This window comes from Tachyglossus aculeatus, chromosome 17, assembly GCF_015852505.1.
Source record: "Tachyglossus aculeatus isolate mTacAcu1 chromosome 17, mTacAcu1.pri, whole genome shotgun sequence".
NCBI lineage: Eukaryota > Metazoa > Chordata > Mammalia > Monotremata > Tachyglossidae > Tachyglossus > Tachyglossus aculeatus.
In genome coordinates, this window is record NC_052082.1 from 12884151 (window position 1) to 12904256 (window position 20106).

Sequence of the window (20106 nt, forward strand, 5' to 3'; positions counted from 1 at the left end):
CCGGATTCTAGAGATAAGTTAATGTGTGTCGCCGCAAGGAGAGAGATGAGATGGCAAATGTCAAGTTTGGCCGCAGTTATCCGGGCTTTCGGGAGGAGAAAAAAACGGAAACACTTTGCCTTTTGGTTGGCCTTACCCCTGCTTCACAGAACACGCCTGATTGGACCAAAATCTTGGCCTGAGGCAGGTTTGGAGTGTGGTCTCTGAAACCCGTCATCATGGAAGCGCTGTGCAGGGGATGGATTGAAACCTGGTGAGGGAGGGAGAGAAGCCAAGGGATAAGGCTGTTTTGCTGGGTAGTCACCAGGGTGTATGACTGAAGGGAGAAATCTATTTGAGCTATTTTACAAAACACTTGAAATAGGGTGCAATACGGGTTTACGCTAGGGTTCCTGTGGAGGCCTAAAGAGTGATAAGGAACTCCACAAACAGCCATTTCATCACTAGGTCCCACCCCCATCCACAAATGAGTGTGAGGGAACATGTCTACCAACTCTGTTCGATTTTACTCTTCCAAGTGATTAGTACATTGCTCGGCACACAGTAAGTGCTCAATAAATACCAGTGGTTGATCGAGTGGCACTCTGACTCTGCCTGCAACCCTTCAGCCGTGGCCGCTGCTCTCAGGGAAACCAGAAGCTTCCACTTCTGACCCTCCTGGGGAACCCATCTCCTCCTCCTCTTTCTCCTCCTCCTCCTTTTCCCTTCCTGTTTCTCCTCCTTTCTCCTCTTATTTCTCCTCCTCTTTCTCCTCCACCTCCTCCTCCTCTCTCTCCTCTTCCTCCATCTCCTTCTCCTTCTCCCCCTCCTCCTATTTCCCCTCCTGTTTCTCCTCCTTTTCCCCTCCTTTCTCCTCCTCTTCCTCTTTCTCCTCCTCTCTCCTTTTTCCTCTCTCCTCTTCCTCCTCCTCCTCCTCTCTCTCCTCCTCCTCTTCCTCTTCCTCCGTCATCTCCTCCTATTTCCCCTCCTCTTTCTCGTCCTCCTCCATCTCCTCCTCCTTTCTCCTCCTCCTATTTCCCCTCCTCTTCCTCCTTTTTCTCCTCCTCCTTTTTCCTCTTTCTCCTCTCCTCTTCCTCCTCTTTCTCCTCCTCCTCCTCTCTCTCCTCCTCCTTTCTCCTCCTCCTCCACCTCCTCCTCTTTTTCCCCCTTCTCCTATTTTCCCTCCTTTCTCCTCCTTTTCTCCGTCCTCCTCCTCTCTCTCCTCCTCCTCCTCTTCCATCTCCTCCCCTTTCTCCTCCTCCTATTTCCCTTCCTCTTTCTCCTCCTGCTCTTCTTTCTCCTCCTGCTCTTCTTTCTCCTCCTCCTCCTTAATCCTCCTTCTCCTTTCTCTTCCTATTTCTCTTCCTCCTCTTTCTCCCTCCTCCTGTTCTAAGATCACACAAGCCCATAGAGCAAGGTGTGATTTGGCCCTGACACTGGGAAAAACTTCAATGTGCTATTTTTTGGATGGTATTTAAGTGCCTAGTAAGTGCCGAACATAAGCACTGGAGTAAGTACAAATTAATTAGATTGAACACAGACCCTGTCCCGCATGGGGCTCACAGTCTAAGTAGGAGGGGGAACAGCTATTTACAGTTGAGGGAATTCAGGCGCAGAGAAATGAAGTGACGCACCCAAGGTCACAAAGCAAGTAATTGGCAGAGCTGGGATTAGAACCCAGGCCCTCCGACTCACAGGCCAATGCTGTTTTCACTAGGCCACGCTCCTTATCAATACCCGTTTATCAGCGCTGTCCTCGGGGCCTCTGCAGACCGAAATTGGTTTCATTGGAAGGTTCTTTCCGACAAACTCCCAAGGCCAGACGGAATTTTTTTGCTTTGGAGAGCCGAGGCGGGATTGAGGGGGAGAGCAGCGAGGGGAGAGATGTGTGTTCCAAATTGAAAAGTCGGTGCATTAGGCGAGGCAAAGCCCGGGGACAGAAATGGAGTTGAAGTGGATAATACTTATCATCCAAAGATAGGTTCTCTGAGCATTTTCAAATAAAAACACTAATGGATACCTTTGTGTGACGAACACTGTGTCCCCACATCCCCATTTCTGGACTCGCTGACTCCTTCAACTGATCGGGCGGAGAACTTTAGACCTCTTTCACCAGACTGTGAGTTTCCGATTGAGCTTGAGAGCATTAAGCGTTCTTCCATTCTGTTCGCCATCCTATTGTACAGTACCCAAGAGAACTGGGAAATCTGGAAGGCAGTGTCTCTTCCAGATTGATTTGTGTTCAGATGCAAGAAGGAATTTGGAATGACTTTTCTTGAAAAGGGCCACGGTTAGCTTTCCGTGAACAGTGGCTGTCCCGTGGGTTGAAAAAATTATTTTAATTGTATTTGCTAAGCACTTGCTTTGTGTCAAGCACCGTTCTAAGTTTCTCAGATTACTTTAGGGCTTGAAAGAGAAGCCTCTACCTTCTCTGTCTGCTCTGTGAGGCTTTGGAATACTTAGGAAATTAAGTATTTAGGGTTGCTAGCATTTCCAGACCACTAATAGTCTTGTTTTTGTTTTGTAATTTTTTTTAAAAAAAGAGGTGAATCTATTAAAGGAAGGGTGGAGCTCAGTTTATAAAATGACCTTGTTAACCTGGCTGATTCCAGTGGAAGCTGGAAGTCCTGATTTAAAACAATTAATCGATGGTATTTATTGAGCACTTACTGTGTGCAGAGCACTGTACTAAGTGCTTGGGAGAGTAGATTATAGCGGAGTTGGTAGATATGTTCCCTGTCCACAGTGAGTTTACAGGCTAGAGGATTTTTCAACTTTGTCTAAGCAGGGAGGGTCCTAGTTGTTGGGAAGAGGAGAGGGGGTCTTCTTCCCGGCCCCTGTTTTTTTCCTTTTCAGCTGGCTTTTGTTGTGGCATTCCTTCACCACTGGCACAAACTTGGCTCGCTGGGCTGCGCACAGGGAGATGTGTGTATATTGCAAGAGGAGAACAGAGAGAATGTGAAAAGTGGAGTTGGCATCCACTAGTTAAATTAAAAAGCTGGAGAACCATTGTCTACCGGATCATTGCTGCTGGGGCATTTCATCATGCCTCTAAACTGGAAGCTTGCTGTGTGGGCATGGACTGTGTCTTCCAACTTTTTTATATTGCACTCTCCCAAGCTCTTAGTACAGTGCTCTGCACACAGTAAGCGCTCATTGCGATTGATTATTCAGAAGACATAGATACTGGAGCAAATGAGCCCCTTTCTTCCTCTCCCCCTCCCCACCCCCTCCGTTTTACTTCCTTCCCCTCCTCACAGCACCTGTATATATGTATATATGTTTGTACGTATTTATTACTCTATTTATTTTATTTGTACGTATTTATTCTATTTATTTTATTTTTGTTAATATGTTTTGTTTTGTTCTCTGTCTCCCCCTTCTAGACTGTAAGCCCGTTGTTGGGTAGGGACTGTCTGTATATGTTGCCAACTTGTACTTCCCAAGCGCTTAGTATAGTGCTCTGCACACAGTAAGCACTCAATAAATACGATTGATTGAATGAATGAATGAACGGGTGTTGTAAGCTTGTTGTAGGCAGGGAACGTCTCTTCCAACTCAATTATATTTTACTCTCCCAAGTGCTTAGTTCAGTGCTCTGCATACAGCAAGCGCTCAGTAAATACCATTGACTGATTGATTGCTTCTTTGTATTCTTCCGAGCCTGAAATGCTGCTGAAATGCCGGCTGCCTTTAGTGTCTGATCTGTGGTTTGGCCTTGCTGTGGAGAATTTATTCCTGGTTTTGGTACACTGAACCCACTGAAGCATGTGTCTTTCGGTGCACATCAGACATACTGAAACAAATTGTTACTTAAAAAAACTTCATTTTGCTAATGCATTTCATCCAGTCTGTTCTGGTTGGGTGAAGGGGTGGTGGTGGCTCTTATCTCGGAGTAAAATGTCATCACAGGATAATGATCTTCGAGCTACACAGAATGCCCTGACCTTTATGAAAAAGAACATGGGGCTCATATCGCCCAAACTGAATGATAAGATTCTAGATCCGGAAAGTGGAAGAAAGAGGCTTTACCTGGGAGCAAATAGAGGCATGACTATGAGTCACATATTCAGATATAGACCTTTTAGTGTTTTGGGAGGACAGAAAAGATCTGCTTGCTTCTTCTCTTAATTCCAACATTTTCAGGCCTTGTTAGAATGTGGATCATCTCAGTGAGAGAAAAACCTACTGCAGACCCTCTAGTCTAATAATCAGTGGATCACGGCCAGAAAACTATTGTTCTAATTCACTGCTGTGCTGTCTTTAATAACATCATCTTGAAGGAATAGCTGGATTTTTTTCCCAGTGTGTATTAGCCATATGGGGGCAGTGAATGATGTCATTGACTAAACTGTAGCCAATATATAGTATCTGTTAAGCGATTGCTTCGTGCCAGGCACTCTACTAAGTGCTTAGAGAGATAGAAGATAATCAGGTTGGACACAGTCCATGTCCCACATGAGGCTTACACAGTCTTAATCCCTGTTTTTCAGATGAGGAAACTGAGTCCCTGAGAAACGAGGTGACTTGCCCAGGGTCACACAGCAGAAGCAGGATTAGAACCCAGGTCCTTCTACCTCCCAGGCCTGTGCTCTATCCACTAGGGCACAACGTGGCTCAGTGGAAAGAGCACGGGCTTTGGAGTCAGAGGTCGTGAGTTCAAACCCCGGCTCCACCAATTGTCACCTGTATGACTTTGGGCAAGTCACTTTACTTCTCTGGCCCTCAGTTATCTCATCTGTAAAATGGGGATTGATTGTGAGCCCCCCCATGGGACAACCTGATCACCTTGTAACCTCCCCAGTGCTTTGCACATAGTAATTGCTTAATAAATGCTATTATTATTAGGGCATGCTTCTTCATTACGGCATTTGGGAGAAGTGGGTTTTCAGGCCCAGCCCAGCCCTCTATTTATTTTACTTGTACATATTTACTATTCTATTTATTTTATTTTGTTAATATGTTTTGTTGTCTGTCTCCCCCTTCTAGACTGTGAGCCCGTTTTTGGGTAGGGACCGTCTCTATATGTTGCCAACTTATCAGGCATAAACTCCTCACCCTCAGCTTCAAGGCTGTCCATCACCTCGCCCCCTCCTATCTCACCTCCCTTCTCCAGCCCAGCCCGCACCCTCGGCTCCTCTGCCGCTAATCTCTTCACCGTTAGGCCTCGTTCTCGCCTGTCCCGCCATCGACCCCCGGCCCACGTCATCCCCCTGGCCTGGAATGCCTTCCCTCTGTACATCCGCCAAGCTAGCTCTCTTCCTCCCTTCAAAGCCCTACTGAGAGCTCACCTCCTCCAGGAGGCCTTCCCACACTGAGCCCCCTCCTTCCTCTCCCTCTCCTTCCCCTCCCCATCCCCCCTGCCATACCTCCTTTCCCTCCCCACAGCACCTGTATATATGTATATATGTTTGCGCGTATTTATTACTCTATTTTATTTGTACATATTTATTCTATTTATTTTATTTTGTTAATATGTTTGGTTGTCTGTCTCCCCCTTCTAGACTGTGAGCCCACTGTTGGGTAGGGACCGTCTCTGTGTGTTGCCGACTTGGACTTCCCAAGCACTTAGTCCAGTGCTCTGCACACAGTAAGCGCTCAATAAATACGATTGAATGAATGAGTGAACTTGTACTTCCCAAGCACTTAGTACAGTGCTCTGCACACAGTAAGCGCTCAGTAGATACGATTGAATGAATGAATGAATAAATGAAAGAAATGTTATCACCTGGCAGGAGCAGAAAGCTATGTATGGAGGGCGGGGGAGAGTGTAGCAGCGCCCGGTTGCTCATGACAACCGCCTGCTGTTTTTGAGTTTCCTTGGCTGTGACCAAGGGCCCTACAGGAGAAGCAGCTGGCCTAGTGGGAAGTCATCTGGACTGGAAGCTCGTTGTGGGCAGGGAATGTGTCTGTTTATTGCTGCATTTTACTCTCCCAAGCGCTCTGCACACACAGTAAGCTCTCAATAAGTGTGATCGAATGAAAGAGCATCATCACCATCAATCGTATTTATTGAGCGCTTACTGTGTGCAGAGCACTGTACTAAGCGCTTGGGAAGGACAAGTTGGCAACATATAGAGTCAGTCCCTACCCAACAGTGGGCTCACAGTCTAAAAGAGCACCGGCCCTGGAGTCAGAGGGCCTGGGTTCTAATCCCGTCTCTGCCTGGTGGCCAGGAGCCATTGGTTAAATGGGGACTAAAAAGTCTGTTCTCCCTCTCCTGAGACCAGGAGCCACACGTGGGACAGGGACTGCGTCCAACCCCATTATCGCATATCTACCCCAGGGCTTAGTGCAGTGCTTGGCTCATAGTAAGTACTTGATAAATACTGCCATTATCATTACAGAAATTATGATCCCTGCTTTCGGGCCATCCCATCTCCTGTACTAGCTAACGTACCCATAAAGCAGTGTACTAGAAGTTTTCCAATCACGCAACACTTGAATGCCTGTTCTGCGGCTCAAAGGCCTTTTGACCCAGACTCTCCACCCACTAAGGACATGCACGGGCATTTTGTTGAGCACCTGTGCCAAGGTGCACTTCCCCTGCCTCCTGGATCCGCGGCCTTGCTGTGCCCGACAAGGAGGTTAGGCCACACAACGGTGGGTAGTGTAGAGCAGGGTAGCTCTGGTATGGCAGAGCAGGTAGGGCCTGGGTGACCGACCCATCGGCTCATTCTCCCGCTCAGTCGCAGGCAGCCGCTCTACCCACCTTGCCACCCTTCCCCCCGTGCCCCAGTGGGCTGTGCCACTCCCAAGGGGGAAGTGGGTCAGGTGGGCGGGCCTTGGGGCGGGAGAGGAGGGTGGGAAACAATGAGAAAAAAATCCAGAGCCGGTTGGAGGGAGTCTGAAAATGGTTGTGATGTGGTTCCGCCCATTGTTTGTTATATTTTGTGTGTGTGTGCGGGCGCGCACTGGTACTTGTTAAGTGCTTATAATGTGACAAGCACCGCAGTAAGCCCCGGGGTAGATACACGGCTATCGGGTTGGATACAGCCCCAGTCCCATGTGGGGCTCACGGTCTTAGCCCCCCATTTTACAGATGAGCTGACAGAGGCACAGAGACCCAAAGGGACTCGCCTAAGATAATAATAATAATAATGATGGCATTTATTAAGCGCTTACTATGTGCAAAGCACTGTTCGAAGCGCTGGGGGGGGGATACAAGGTGATCAGGTTGTCCCCCAGGGGGGCTCCCAGTCTTCATCCCCATTTTACAGATGAGGTAACTGAGGCCCAGAGAAGTGAAGTGACTTGCCCAAGGTCACACAGCTGACAGTTGGCTGACAATTCTCTGTGTGATCGCCGGGATTAGAAGCCAGGCCTTCCGGCTCCCAGGCCCGTGCTCTTCCCGTTAGGCAACGCTGCTTCTCACTCAGCATGCCCATGTGCCGCTCCTCTGCCTGCCGCTTGCTGGTTGGGCAGAGACCAGATCCAACGCGGATTGTAATTACTCCTCAACGGGCACCCTGAGCCTAGCTCACGATCCAGGTAACGGGATTTCTTTAAGAACCTCTGGTATAAAAAGATTCGTTGACGGGCAGATCAGATAATAAAAATCTCAGCTAAAATCCTCGTTAGCTGAGAAACTCCCATTTCCCTTCCCCACGGGTGTTATTTATTAGAGAAATCCATTGTAGGTGGAAGCAATAGTATAATTTTTTTCTTTTTTTTTTTTCTCCAGACTAATAGGGATGCCAAAGGAAAAATATGACCCTCCAGATCCTCGCAGAATTTATACCATCATGTCAGCGGAGGAGATAGCTAATGGGAAGAAATCTCACTGGGCAGAATTAGAGATCTCGGGTGAGTGGAATTCAGAGTTAAACCCCATTCCCATCCAAATTGGGCAAGTGTGTGTTCGTTTCTGGGCAGCCCAGGTACAGCTGGGGCTGCTGGATCTGAGGAAGCAAGGCTGTGATTGCTGGCTAATTCTCATGTTTGTCTAGTAAACGAAATCTAAAATGAAAAGCATTTTTTCCATCCCTTTCTGACGGCAAATGAAAGGTCTGAGCCAAAATTGGCAACTTGGAATCGTGAACATTTCCAGTAAGTTTCCAAAGAACGCCAAGTCTGTGTTTAATTGACCTTTACGGAATTCTGAAGTGCCACCGTGGCTTGCAGGAGAATCGCCACGAGGTTCTTTTCTCTCTGCCGAATAGCTTTCCTCCTCTTCATCCGAACCTCCCGGCGGCGGGATACGGAGCCCGGCACTTCTTATTTGAAGCAGAGAAAATAATTGGGTTTAGTTGGATTGCTAGGATTTCGGGGGCTTTTCCCAGCACTGTATCTTCTGGAGAAGATACTCTGCACATAGTAAGCGCTCAATAAATACGATCGATGATGATGATGGAGAGCATTGGCACATTTTATTTAACGAGGCACTTCATCAGCACACGAGGCACTCTCTAGAGCAAATGAAGGCCAGTCTTTGCCCAAATTCTGACAACAGGAACCACAGTAATCATGGTTCTCGATTAGTTGGCGTTGGCACCCCAGAATGGCAGCGGATTGGGTAAGGGATTGCCGGGAGAGATGGGCAAGTCCCACGGAGTTGGGGATTGAGGAGAAGCTGCCAGGAGACGTGGCGGGATGGCAGGTGAGATTCTGAGTGGCATTTCCAGGGCTGAACAATTTGGTGGTATTTCTATTCCTGCGCCGCACATGACACGTAGGTTTTCAGCCCTTCACGGATCCCAGGTCTAACGGTGTAACTTTTATTTTTTTTTTCTTTTAGGTAGAGTGCGGAGCTTAAGTATGTCACTTTGGTCCCTGACACATTTGACTGCCCTGCACCTGAATGATAATTACCTTACTCGCATTCCACCTGATATTGCCAAGCTCCATAATCTGGTTTACCTGGACCTGTCATCCAATAAACTCAGAAGTTTACCAGCAGAACTAGGAAATATGGTGTCTCTCAGGTGAGGAAAAGTGATGTATTTTCAGATCACTCCCACTTCCCCCGTGCCTCCGGGGTCAGCCGGCTCAGTCGACCTCCTCCCAGCAACATCAGTGGGTGGGGTGTGCAATTAGCAGGTGGCTGGAAGTACTGTTACCCTTCTCCTCCCACACACAACCACCCCGCAGATTTCTAGCCTTTAAGGGGCAGAACAGATGTGGGGAGTAGAGGGAGAGAAGGGAATGGGGAAGCAGAGGGAGAGGAAAAAGCAGATGTGGGGACAGAGGAGGAAAGAAAAGAAAGAAAGAGGGGAAGCAGTCGGGATGACTCAGTGAGCCGGTGCTGATGGCCAGAGGGAAGTGGCAGTGGCGGCCAGTGGTAACGAACTGCATGAATTAATGGAGAGACGCTTCCTTTTGTCCCTCCTTTTTCTCTTCCCGCCGCCGCCACCCTCCTAACTGACCCAGCCAGAAACTCCTCATACTGTCTGGGCTGGAAATTCCTATGATCAACTCCGGTGTGGATCAGGTCCACCACAGCAGCCTGACATGTTGCTAAGGAGGTGGCGGGGGCTGGGTAAGACTCCCTTCCACTCTTCATCACCCTCCTCTTTCTCCTCCCTCTCCTACTGATGCGGCCCCACCACTGCTGCCGCAGTTATGAGGTTTCTCCCTCTTACGTTGGTCGAAAGCAGGGCTTTACTTGAAGCGTTTTGTTGGCAGGGTCAGCCCCTGAAAAGAGTGCCTAATCTGGGCCAACTGGTCACTTAAGCCAAACCTTTGTGGGCGGGGGCAAAAAAAAATGCCACTCGAGGATACAGGGTAAGTTCCCCATTTTTTTCTGTCAGCATACTTTAAAAGCAGCAGTGAAGTTATTCATCTTGGGGGCAGGATTTCATTCATTCATTGTCATATTTATCGAGTACTTACTGTGTGCAGAGCACCTCACTAAGTGCTTGGAAAAGCCTAATGTAACATTAAGCAGACACATTCCCTGCCCAGAATGAGCTTACAGAGTAGCTGAAGGTCAAGGAGGCCACTGGGAGTCCTACCTACGTGAAACCTGCTGGTTTCTAATAATAATAATTTAAAAAAATGATGATGGCATTTATTAAGTGCTTACTATCTGCAAAGCACTGTTCTACGCACTGGGGAGGTTACAAGGTGATGAGGTTGTCCCTCGTGGGGCTCACAGTCTTAATCCCCATTTTACAGATGGGGTAACTGAGGCCCAGAGAAGTGAAGTGACTTGCCCAAAGTCAAACAGCTGACAATTGGCGGAACTGGGATTTGAACCCATGACCTCTGACTCCAAAGCCCATGCTCTGTCCTACTGAGCCACGGTGTTTCTCTCCTTCTGGTCACCACTTAACCTTGATTCCAGTCTAGTCCCTTTGGATGATAAATACGATTGAATGAATGATGTTTTCCCGTCTCCCCATATGACGTTCCAGACCTAAATCTCAGCCAAAAGAGCCCTGCAGTTGCTTGAGGAGCACCTAGACCCAGTCAGTCAGCGTCCACAGTCCAGCACTCCCATTCTTCCAACGTAGGTCGGGGAACACCTCTGCTCAGGGGTCCCAAGGGGGTCATCGGGGCCTAGTCCACCACCCGTCTCTCGGGGCTGGTTGCAGGAAGTTCATGGAAAATGCTCTCCTGCCCGCGACTCCCCAGGTCCCAAAGCTTTTCCTCCAGCCCCTGTCCCAGGCACTCACTAAGATCTGCCATCTCAGTGATATTTAATAGCTTCTTAAGGTAGCCACGCTAGCCAGCCAGGTTCAAACCGCCTTCTGGGGATCGAATGCTTCTACCCACCCCCTAGGACCGTTTTTAGTTCCCTGGGGTTCACGTTCATGTTCCCCTTCTTCTCTCAGGACATCAGCGTGGCTCAGTGGAAAGAGCCCGGGCTTTGGAGTCAGAGGTCATGGATTTAAATCCCGGCTCCGCCACTTGTCAGCTGTGTGACTTTGGGCAAGTCACTTCAGTTCTCTGGGCCTCAGTTACCTCATCTGCAAAATGGGGATTAAGACTGTGAGCCCCCCGTGGGACAACCTGATCACCTTGTAATCTCCCCAGCGCTTAGAGCAGTGCTTTGCACATAGTAAACACTTAATAAATGCCATCATTATTATTATTATCATCCCAGGACCCAGCCTCACCCTTTCTGAGTTGATGGGGGTGCAGGGTGTCCTTTCATAGGATCCTTGCTCCTCCAGAGTCTTAGCCTCTGGAGGCGTCCAAACCTTAATCCGGGATCCTTTCCAATTCATTCATTCATTCAATCGTATTTATTGAGCGCTTACTCTGTGCAGAGCACTGTACTAAGCGCTTGGGAATTACAAGTTGGTAACATATAGAGACGGCCCCTACCCAACAGTAGGCTCACAGTCTAGAAGGGGGAGACAGAGAACAAAACAAAACATATTAACAAAATAAAATAATTAGAATAAATATGTACAAATAAAATAGAGTAATAAATACGTACAAACGTATATACAGGTGCTGTTTTACTACCACACTTGAATGTCGATGTTTTGAACTGAATTTCAGTCCCATCCTGTGTCCATCCAGGGTTCATAGCGTGAGCTTTCCCTGTGTCCCATTCTCCAGGCCCACAGCTCACTTCTCCTCGCCTCCAAGGTGGCTGAGGGTTTTCTTCTCCCACCTACCTGGCCCCTCTATTTCCTCCCCAGTCCTTTTCTGTGATCGGCTCGGCTAAGTCACTTCCCTCAGGGAGGGGTACCAAGGAGCAACTCTTCTGGCTTCCTCCCTCTCCTAAATGCGGGTGTCAGTGCAACCGATCCTCAACACCCCTTTTGCGGGACCAGTTCTACTTAGCCGAGGGCAAGCGGTCCTCAGGCAGCGAGGTAAATTGTAAATTAAAACAGAACCCAATTGGAACCATTGGCCCAGCAGCTGGAAGGAGAAGGAAAAATGTCGTGGTTCACTTAACCGTCCTTTAGGCTGTAAGCTGCTTGTGGGCAGGGAATGTGTCTACCAGCTCTGTCCAAGTACTTATTATAGTGCTCTGCACGCAATAAGCACTCAGGCATCGTTGATTAATTTGTTTCCGAGGAGAAGTAGGGTGGCCCAGTGGAAAGAGCCCAACACTGGGAATCAGAGGACTCAGGTTCTAATCCCAATCCCGCCACATGCCTGCGTGTGACCTTGGGCAAGTCAACTTCTGCAGCTCAATTTCCTCATCTGTAAAATGGCGAGTCAGTGCCTAGTGTTACTAGGCACTCTATTTAGGTTACTCTATCTATCTATCTATCTATCTATCTATCTATTTATTTATTTATTTATTCATTCATTCATTCATTCATTCATTCATTTATTTATTTTACTTGTACATATCTATTCTATTTATTTTATTTTTTAGTATGTTTGGTTTTGTTCTCTGTCTCCCCCTTTTAGACTGTGAGCCCACTAATGGGTAGGGACTGTCTCTATATGTTGCCAACTTGTACTTCCCAAGCGCTTAGTACAGTGCTCTGCACACAGTAAAGTGCTCAATAAATACGATTGATTGATTGATTGATTGATAGTGTTCCACCTACAATTCTGCCATACTCTCCCAAGCGCTTAGTACAGTGCTCTGCACACAGTAAGCGCTCAATAATAGCGATTGATCACCTATAGGACAGGGACGCCATCTGACCTGATAACCTTGTATCTTCCCTAGTGCTTAAAACAGTACTTGGCCCATAGGAAGTACTTAATACATTTATTACTATTATTATTATTGTTATTATTATTTCCTTTGGGCTTTCTGAGGTATAAAAAGCAGTCTGTGTCCAAGCAATCCCATCGCAAGGTAGAGGGGAAAGAAATAGTTGCTCTGATTTAGAAACTTCCCTCATCGTTGACTTTTTAGACATTGAGAAATGTATCCTTGGATAGTTTTTCCTCCGCCATTAATTAATGCTCAGCAGTGTTCCATTGGCAATGTGTTGTTCTTCCCTAGTGTTTTACTTTAGTAACTAATATATAATATATATAGTATAGTATATACTATATATATAGTATAGTATATATTATATAATATATATATTAGTTACTAAAGTAAAACACTAGGGAAGAACAACACATTGCCAGTGGAACACTGCTGAGCATTTATATGTATATATATAAATATCAATAAAGTCATTTAGGGCGAGATGAAGTGCTTTACCCCCACAGGTTAAAATTCCTCATAGGTGAATTTTGTTTTCTATCTGTTACAGGGAATTGCTTTTAAATAACAATCTGTTACGGGTTTTGCCTTATGAGCTTGGACGGCTCTTCCAGCTGCAAACTCTAGGGTTGAAAGGTGAGTAATAATTTGCAATTATTTTCCCAACAGGTTTCAGGGCTGAAGATTTGCCAGGGTGTGCTTCGATGAAACAATAACCCAAGATTTCCACAGGAAGCTGGGAATTTTGTTGTTCACGCCTGCAGATTTATTACTCCAGTTATTTTACCTGTACATATTTACTATTCTATTTATTTTGTTAATGGTGTGCATAGAGCTATAATTCTATCTATTCTGACGATTTTGACACCTGTCTACATGTTTTGTTCTGTCTGCCGCCTCCTTCTAGACTGTGAGCCTGTTGTTGGGTAGGGACCATCTCTGTATGTTCACAAGCGCTTAGTACAGTGCTCTGCACACAGTAAGCGCCGAATAAATACGATTGAATGAATAAGTGGACCATCCCTAGCCCAAGAAACATAGCAGTGAACTGCCTGTTTAAGAATGTTTTTTTAGGAGAAGCATCTGGTGGGGAGAGGGGGTGGGCAGAAGGAGGAAGAGGGCTCTTTACTCTTCTACTGTTTGTTGGAAACCTGTTTTAAATTGGGACTAGAATTAGAATTCGTTCCCATTGTTTTTTTTGGTTTTTTTCCACCAAGACCGGTTTTCGGTAAATCATTGCAAAACTAAAATCTCAGCCACAAAAACCTCATGTCAAGTATAGACAAGTACATAAACCGACACAGCAAATTTTGTAATCATAAGGGGGAGAAAAACATTGTAAAACCAAATACGCGGCTGTATTCTGTAAATACAATTAGCCTAAGTACATGGTCTTTTTATGCGTAATTGACTAATGCCTTCGGATTTTGACAATCAGTTATTATTGGGCAGCGCTTCCTAAAATCAATTTGTGTTACAACTCCGTGCAGACAGGAAAACCAGCAAAGTCGTTTATATAAATCCTAACAATTGCATATGTTTTCATTGAATCGTGTTCATGAACGAGGAAGCTCATTTTTATCTTGCTGCACGGCAGTGGCAGAGATCTGTTTAGCTTTTGAATTCTCAAAAACAGACCTTAGATCCACAGTTTCCAAGCTCAAAATGGGTAATTAGTGCCCACAAGGAAAGGAGATTTAGAAGAAACAGAGTCCTTTATATTTGAAGGTAAACTGGCCTGACCATCATTTTCAAAGTACCTGCTGGTTTCCTTTTTAACCAAGAGTATTTTCATCCCCCAGAGATTCAGTCAGTGAGCCTTTTTAGACTGTGAGCCCACTGTTGGGTAGGGACTGTCTCTATATGTTGCCAACTTGTACTTCCCAAGCGTTTAGTACAGTGCTCTGCACACTTTAAGTGCTCAATAAATACGATTGATGATGATGATGATGGTATTTGAGAGCAGCCTGTATGCAGAGCTCTGTATTCAGTCTTTGGGAGAGTCTAATACAACAGAGTTGGTAGGCATGTTCCCTGCCCACAACGAGCTTGTGGCATTCACAGTTGCACAAAGGAGCTTCGTTAGCTCATTTTTTTAATGGTATTTAAGTGCTTACCATGTGCCAGACACTGTACTGAGTTCTTCTGAACTTAATTAAGGGGAGAGATGAGGGCAGAACTATTCCATCTGAAATATATTCTGAGAATCTAGCCCGGGGGATTTGAAATTTAGTCCTTGCAACACTGTGTCTTGTTTCTAATCGAATCCAGCTCGTTCCCATAAAAGAGACTTGGACCAGCCACGTAACTGGAATTGCTATTAGACGGGGCCCACCCTTTGTTGCACAAAAGCAGATCCTTGGGTTGGGGCTTGAGGTTTATTCTTCACAAGACATTCAGAAGCAGCATGGCGTAGTGGATAGAGTACAGACTGGAGAATCAGAAGGTCTGGGTTCTAATCCTGGCTCCGCCACTTGTCTGCTGTGTGACCTTGGGCGAGTCACTTCACCCTTCTGTGCCTCTCATCTGTAAAATGGAGAGTGAGACAGTGAGCCCCACGTGGGACGAGGGATTGTGTCCAATTCAATTTGCTTGTATCCACCCTAGTGCTTAGTACAGTGCCTGGCACATAGGAAGTGCTCAACAAATACTATCCTTATTATTTTAATTATAAGAGGCAGATAATTCCCAATGTTCAGTTCAGGCTTGTTCAGTACTACTTCTTTGCCAAGCCCTTGCGAGGGGCCTAAAGTTATTTTGGGCATTTACTATCAAACCAAGGCCGCCGTTTCTTTCATCTCGGCATGGAGCCAGTGCTCTTGATGAGGAGTTGAGGGTTTAGTGCTCTGACTTTGGCACCTGACTTGAATAAAAGAACAGAATGCCCCGTGCTCGTGGTTAGTAATAGTAATTGTGGTACATGTTGAGCACTCACTATGTGCCAAGCACTGTTCTGAGCACTGGGGTAGATACAAGATAATCAAGTGGGAAACAGTCCCTGTTCCACGTAGGGCTCACAGTCCCTGTTCCATGTAGGGCTCACAATCCCCCCATTTTCTAGATGAGTTAACTGAGGCCCAGAGAAATGAAGTGACTTGCCCAAGGTCACACAGCTGACAAGTGAGCCTGCTGTTGGGTAGGGACCGCCTCTGTATGTTGCCAACTTGTACTTCCCAAGCGCTTAGTACAGTGCTGTGCACACAGTCAGTGCTCAATAAATGCGATTGTATGAATGAACGAAGTGGAGGAGCCAGGATTAGAACCCATGTCCTCCGACTCCCAAGCCTGTGCTCTTTCCACTAGGTCACGCTGCGTGGTAGGGGGGCCGGGAGATTGAGCACTTTTCTCCCGGCTGAGGTAACGGCCCTCCTCCTCATCATCATCAATCGTATTTATTGAGCGCTTACTATGTGCAGAGCACTGTACTAAGCGCTTGGGAAGTACAAATTGGCAACATATAGAGACAGTCCCTACCCAACAGTGGGCTCACAGTCATTCCCAGGCCGGCTCCCACCCACCCACTTGCCAGCGGGGCTCACTCCCGCTTAGCTCCTGGCACTGAGCAAGACTCCGCTCCCACAGGCTGGCTGTTTGGTAAGCTCCTTGGAAACAGAAATTGGAATTCTAGTCCCTCACTCCCACAGCTCCTATTGTGGTGCCCACCCATCCAGCGTCTTCTCGGTAACTTAACTGGATGATGATGATGATGGGATTTATTAAGCGCTTACTATGTGCAAAGCACTGTTCTAAGCGCTGGGAAGGTTACAAAGTGATCAGGTTGTCCCACGGGGGGCTCACAGCCTTCATTCCCATTTTCCAGATGAGGGAACGGAGGCACAGAGAAGTTAAGTGACTTGCCGAGAGTCACGCAGCTGACAAGTGGCAGAGCCGGCATTTGAACCCATGACCCCCGACTCCAAAGCCCAGGCTCTTTCCACTGAGCCATGCTGCTTCTCTAAGAGAGGAGTCTGAAGGAATTCTGAAATCTCCCTGTCCCAAACGCACATGCACATTATCGAAAACAGCTATTATTCTCAAAGAAACACGAACAAACTTTCAAGACATAAGGGTCGGTGGTCTTATCCCTTTAAGAGCGATTCAGTTACAGTCATGATAATAATAATGATGATGATGATGGCATTTATTAAGCGCTTATTATGTGCAAAGCACTGTTCTGAGCGCTGGGAAGGTTACAAAGTGATCAGGTTGTCCCACGGGGGGACAATTGAATGGTTCCAATCCTGGCACTTAGCCGCTGCTTCGGGAACCCTCCTTTTTTTACCAAGGAAGCGAGGAGTTATTCCGGACTGGAGTCCCTGGGGGACCCATCTCTCTCTCTCCGAAGCCTCTTGATCACCGACTTTCGTCCTCTCTCTCTGAATCCTCTTGATCACCAACTTTCATCTTCCGTATTGTCTTTGTTGACCCTGCCCTGCTGCCCATAAGCTCTTCACACCCTGTGCTCTTATGTACAGCTTGGATACCCCTAGGTGAGCACGATGAGCTGTTTTTCCCTCTCTTGCGGGGGCTCGGTCTGTTTAATACCTCACCCCGCTCTCTTCCCAACCGTGGGACCGAACTTCAGAAATGAAAGAAAATCAGAGTCTCCCGAGGTCTTTCCTCAAACTCCTAAGACTGCAGGGGCTGGCCGGGATGTGTGTGAGAGCATGTACTAATTTTTGTAGAAATCCAATAAAAAAAAAATAATAATAATGGCATTTATTAAGTGCTTACTGTGTGCAAAGCACTGTTCTAAGCGCTGGGGAGGATGCAAGGTGATCAGGTTGTCCCACGGGGGGCTCACAGTCTTCATCCCCATTTTACAGATGAGGTAACTGAGTCACAGAGAAGTTAGGTGACTTGCCCAAAGTCAGCCAGCTGACAACCGGCGGAGCAGGGATTTGAACCCATGACCTCTGACTCCAAAGCCCGGGCTCTTTCCACTGAGCCATGCTGCTTCTCACGCTTAAAGAGTAGTTCTAGTGATGGATCACTTGGGCTTTGGGAGCGGTTGCAGTGTGAGGTAATTCATTCATTCATTGTCGTATTTATTGAGCGCTTACTGTGTGCAGAGCACTGTACTAAGCACTTGGGAAGTACAAGTTGGCAACATATAGAGATGGTCCCTACCCAACAACAGGCTCACAGTCTAGTAGTTGTTGTCAGATGTCTTTAAACAATCCTACTGTATTTTGTGCCCTTTAGCAAAATCCATCCTGTACTCTCTGGAGTATTAAACAATCAGGAAAATGAGTCTCTCAAGCCATCCTGTCTCTACCTTTTGAAGGAAGGTAGGCTCTTCAACCACTGGCCTAAGGAATGGAGAATTCCCTGCAGGCTTCAGAGCCAGAGTATCTCAACAACTATTAATAATAATAATAATAATAATAATAATAATAGTAATAGCATTTGTTAAGCGCTTACTATGTGCAAAGCACTGTTCTAAGCGCTATTCCCACCAGGCTATCTGCAGTAATCTGCTCTAGGAAGGAACAGGGTGGGAAATGGAGATATAATAATAATAATAACGATGGCATTTTTTAAGCGCTTACTATGTGCAAAGCACTGTTCTAAGCACTGGGGAGGTTACAAGGTGATCAGGTTGTCGCACGGGGGGCTCACAGTCTTCATCCCCATTTTACAGATGAAGTCTCCCAAGTATACTGTAGTCTCCCAAGTGCTTAGAAGAGTGCTCTGCATAGTAAGTGCTCAATAAAAACTACTGACTGATGGATTTAAACTGGTTAAAAACAAGGTAGTGATCGAAGAACTGAATCATGTGAATCAAAACCAGGTTGACTCTGCCAGGGGAAAGCACCACTTCCAAGTCGGAACTTTGAGCACATTAATTCTCTAGTTTAAAAAACGAACAGTGAAGAAAAAAACCCCATTATTTAAATGTTAAACAACAGAGGATACGAGAACCCAAAGAAGCGTATGGCATTTTTTGCGAATTCTCATGAAGGAAAGCCCAGATGAGGTCGGGTCTCTCTCCTCTCTCTCCTTAAAGTCTCGTCTTATGCCGTCAAGTCGTTTCCGATCCATAGGGACACCACGGATGCTCATCTCCCAGAACGCCCCACTATCCATCTGCGACCATTCTGGTAGTGGATCCATATTCTTGGTAAAAATGCAGAAGTGGTTTACCATTGCCTCCTTCCGCGCGGTAAACTTGAGTCTCTGCCCTCGACTCCCTCCGATGCCGCTGCTGCCCGTCGTGGTTAAGTTTTGACTTGTAGCAGATGGCCTTCCACTCGCTAGCCACTGGCCGAGCTAGGAATGGAATGGGTAGGCCTCTGCTCGACTCTCCCTCCCGGAGTCAAGACTGGTAGAGGACTGGAAACTCTCCAGGTGCGGCCCTGAGAGGGGCTCCTTAAAGCAGCAACACACTATACTGAGCATTACCCTACATTGCCAAGATCCGCCCTTTCCTCTCCATCCATACCGCTACCCTGCTCATTCAAGCTCTCATCCTATCCCGTCTGGACTACTGCACCAGCCTTCTCTCTGATCTCCCATCCTCGTGTCTCTCCCACTTCAATCCATACTTCATGCTGCTGCCCGGATTATCTTTGTCCAGAAACGCTCTGGGCATATTACTCCCCTCCTCAAAAATCTCCAGTGGCTACCAATCAATCTGCGCATCAGGCAGAAACTCCTCACCCTGGGCTTCAAGGCTGTCCATCCCCTCGCCCCCTCCTACCTCACCTCCCTTCTGTCCTTCTCCAGCCCAGCCCGCACCCTCCGCTCCTCCACCGCTAATCTCCTCACCGTACCTCGTTCTCACCCGTCCCGCCATCGACCCCTGGCCCACGTCATCCCCCGGGCCTGGAAGGCCCTCCCTCTGCCCATCCGCCAAGCTAGCTCTCTTCCTCCCTTCAAGGCCCTACTGAGAGCTCACCTCCTCCAGGAAGCCTTCCCAGACTGAGCCCCTTCCTTCCTCTCCCCCTCGTCCCCCTCTCCATCCCCTCCATCTTACCTCCTTCCCTTCCCCACAGCACCTGTATATATGTATATATGTTTGTAGTTATTTATTACTCTATTTATTTTACTTGTACATATCTATTCTATTTATTTTATTTTGTTAGTATGTTTGGTTTTGTTCTCTGTCTCCCCCTTCTAGACTGTGAGCCCACTGTTGGGTAGGGACTGTCTCTATATGTTGCCAATTTGTACTTCCCAAGTGCTTAGTACAGTGCTCTGCACACACAGTAAGCACTCAATAAATATGATTGATGATGATGATGATGATTTGGGAAAGAATAACAGAAGCCAAAGACACGTTCCTCCCTGAGGAGTTTGTTTTTTTATGATATTTGTTGAATCATTTACTGTGTGTTGGACACTGTTCTAAGCGCTGGGGTAGATAAAAGTTAATGAGGTTGGACCCAGTCCATGTTCCACATGAGGCTCACAGTCTAAGTAGGGAGGGAGAACAGGAAAACTGAGACACAGAGAAGTGAAGTGAGTTGCCAGAGGTCACAGAGCAAGCAGTTGTCAGAGCCAGGATAAGAAGCCAGGTCCTCTGACTCCTAGGCTCGTGGTCTTTC

General features: G+C 46.9%; 1 protein-coding gene and 1 non-coding gene across 3 annotated transcripts in view; one reads left to right on the top strand and one right to left on the bottom strand.

The window, feature by feature from the left end:
• CNOT6L (CCR4-NOT transcription complex subunit 6 like) overlaps window positions 1-20106 on the top strand; it is a 143014-nt gene that overhangs the window by 95004 nt on the left and 27904 nt on the right. The window contains exons 2-4 of one of the 2 annotated variants that reach the window (XM_038758890.1): window positions 7664-7785; window positions 8717-8903; window positions 13107-13192. In XM_038758890.1, coding sequence (XP_038614818.1) covers window positions 7674-7785; window positions 8717-8903; window positions 13107-13192 — 385 coding nt within the window. In that variant the 5' untranslated portion in view covers window positions 7664-7673. Of the gene's footprint in view, window positions 1-7663; window positions 7786-8716; window positions 8904-13106; window positions 13193-20106 lie in introns of those variants that run through there. The other variant, XM_038758891.1, reaches the window with a different exon arrangement.
• LOC119939773 lies at window positions 18788-18925 on the bottom strand. The gene has a single exon (XR_005454736.1). It is a non-coding gene; the product is annotated as a small nucleolar RNA SNORA7 (small nucleolar RNA).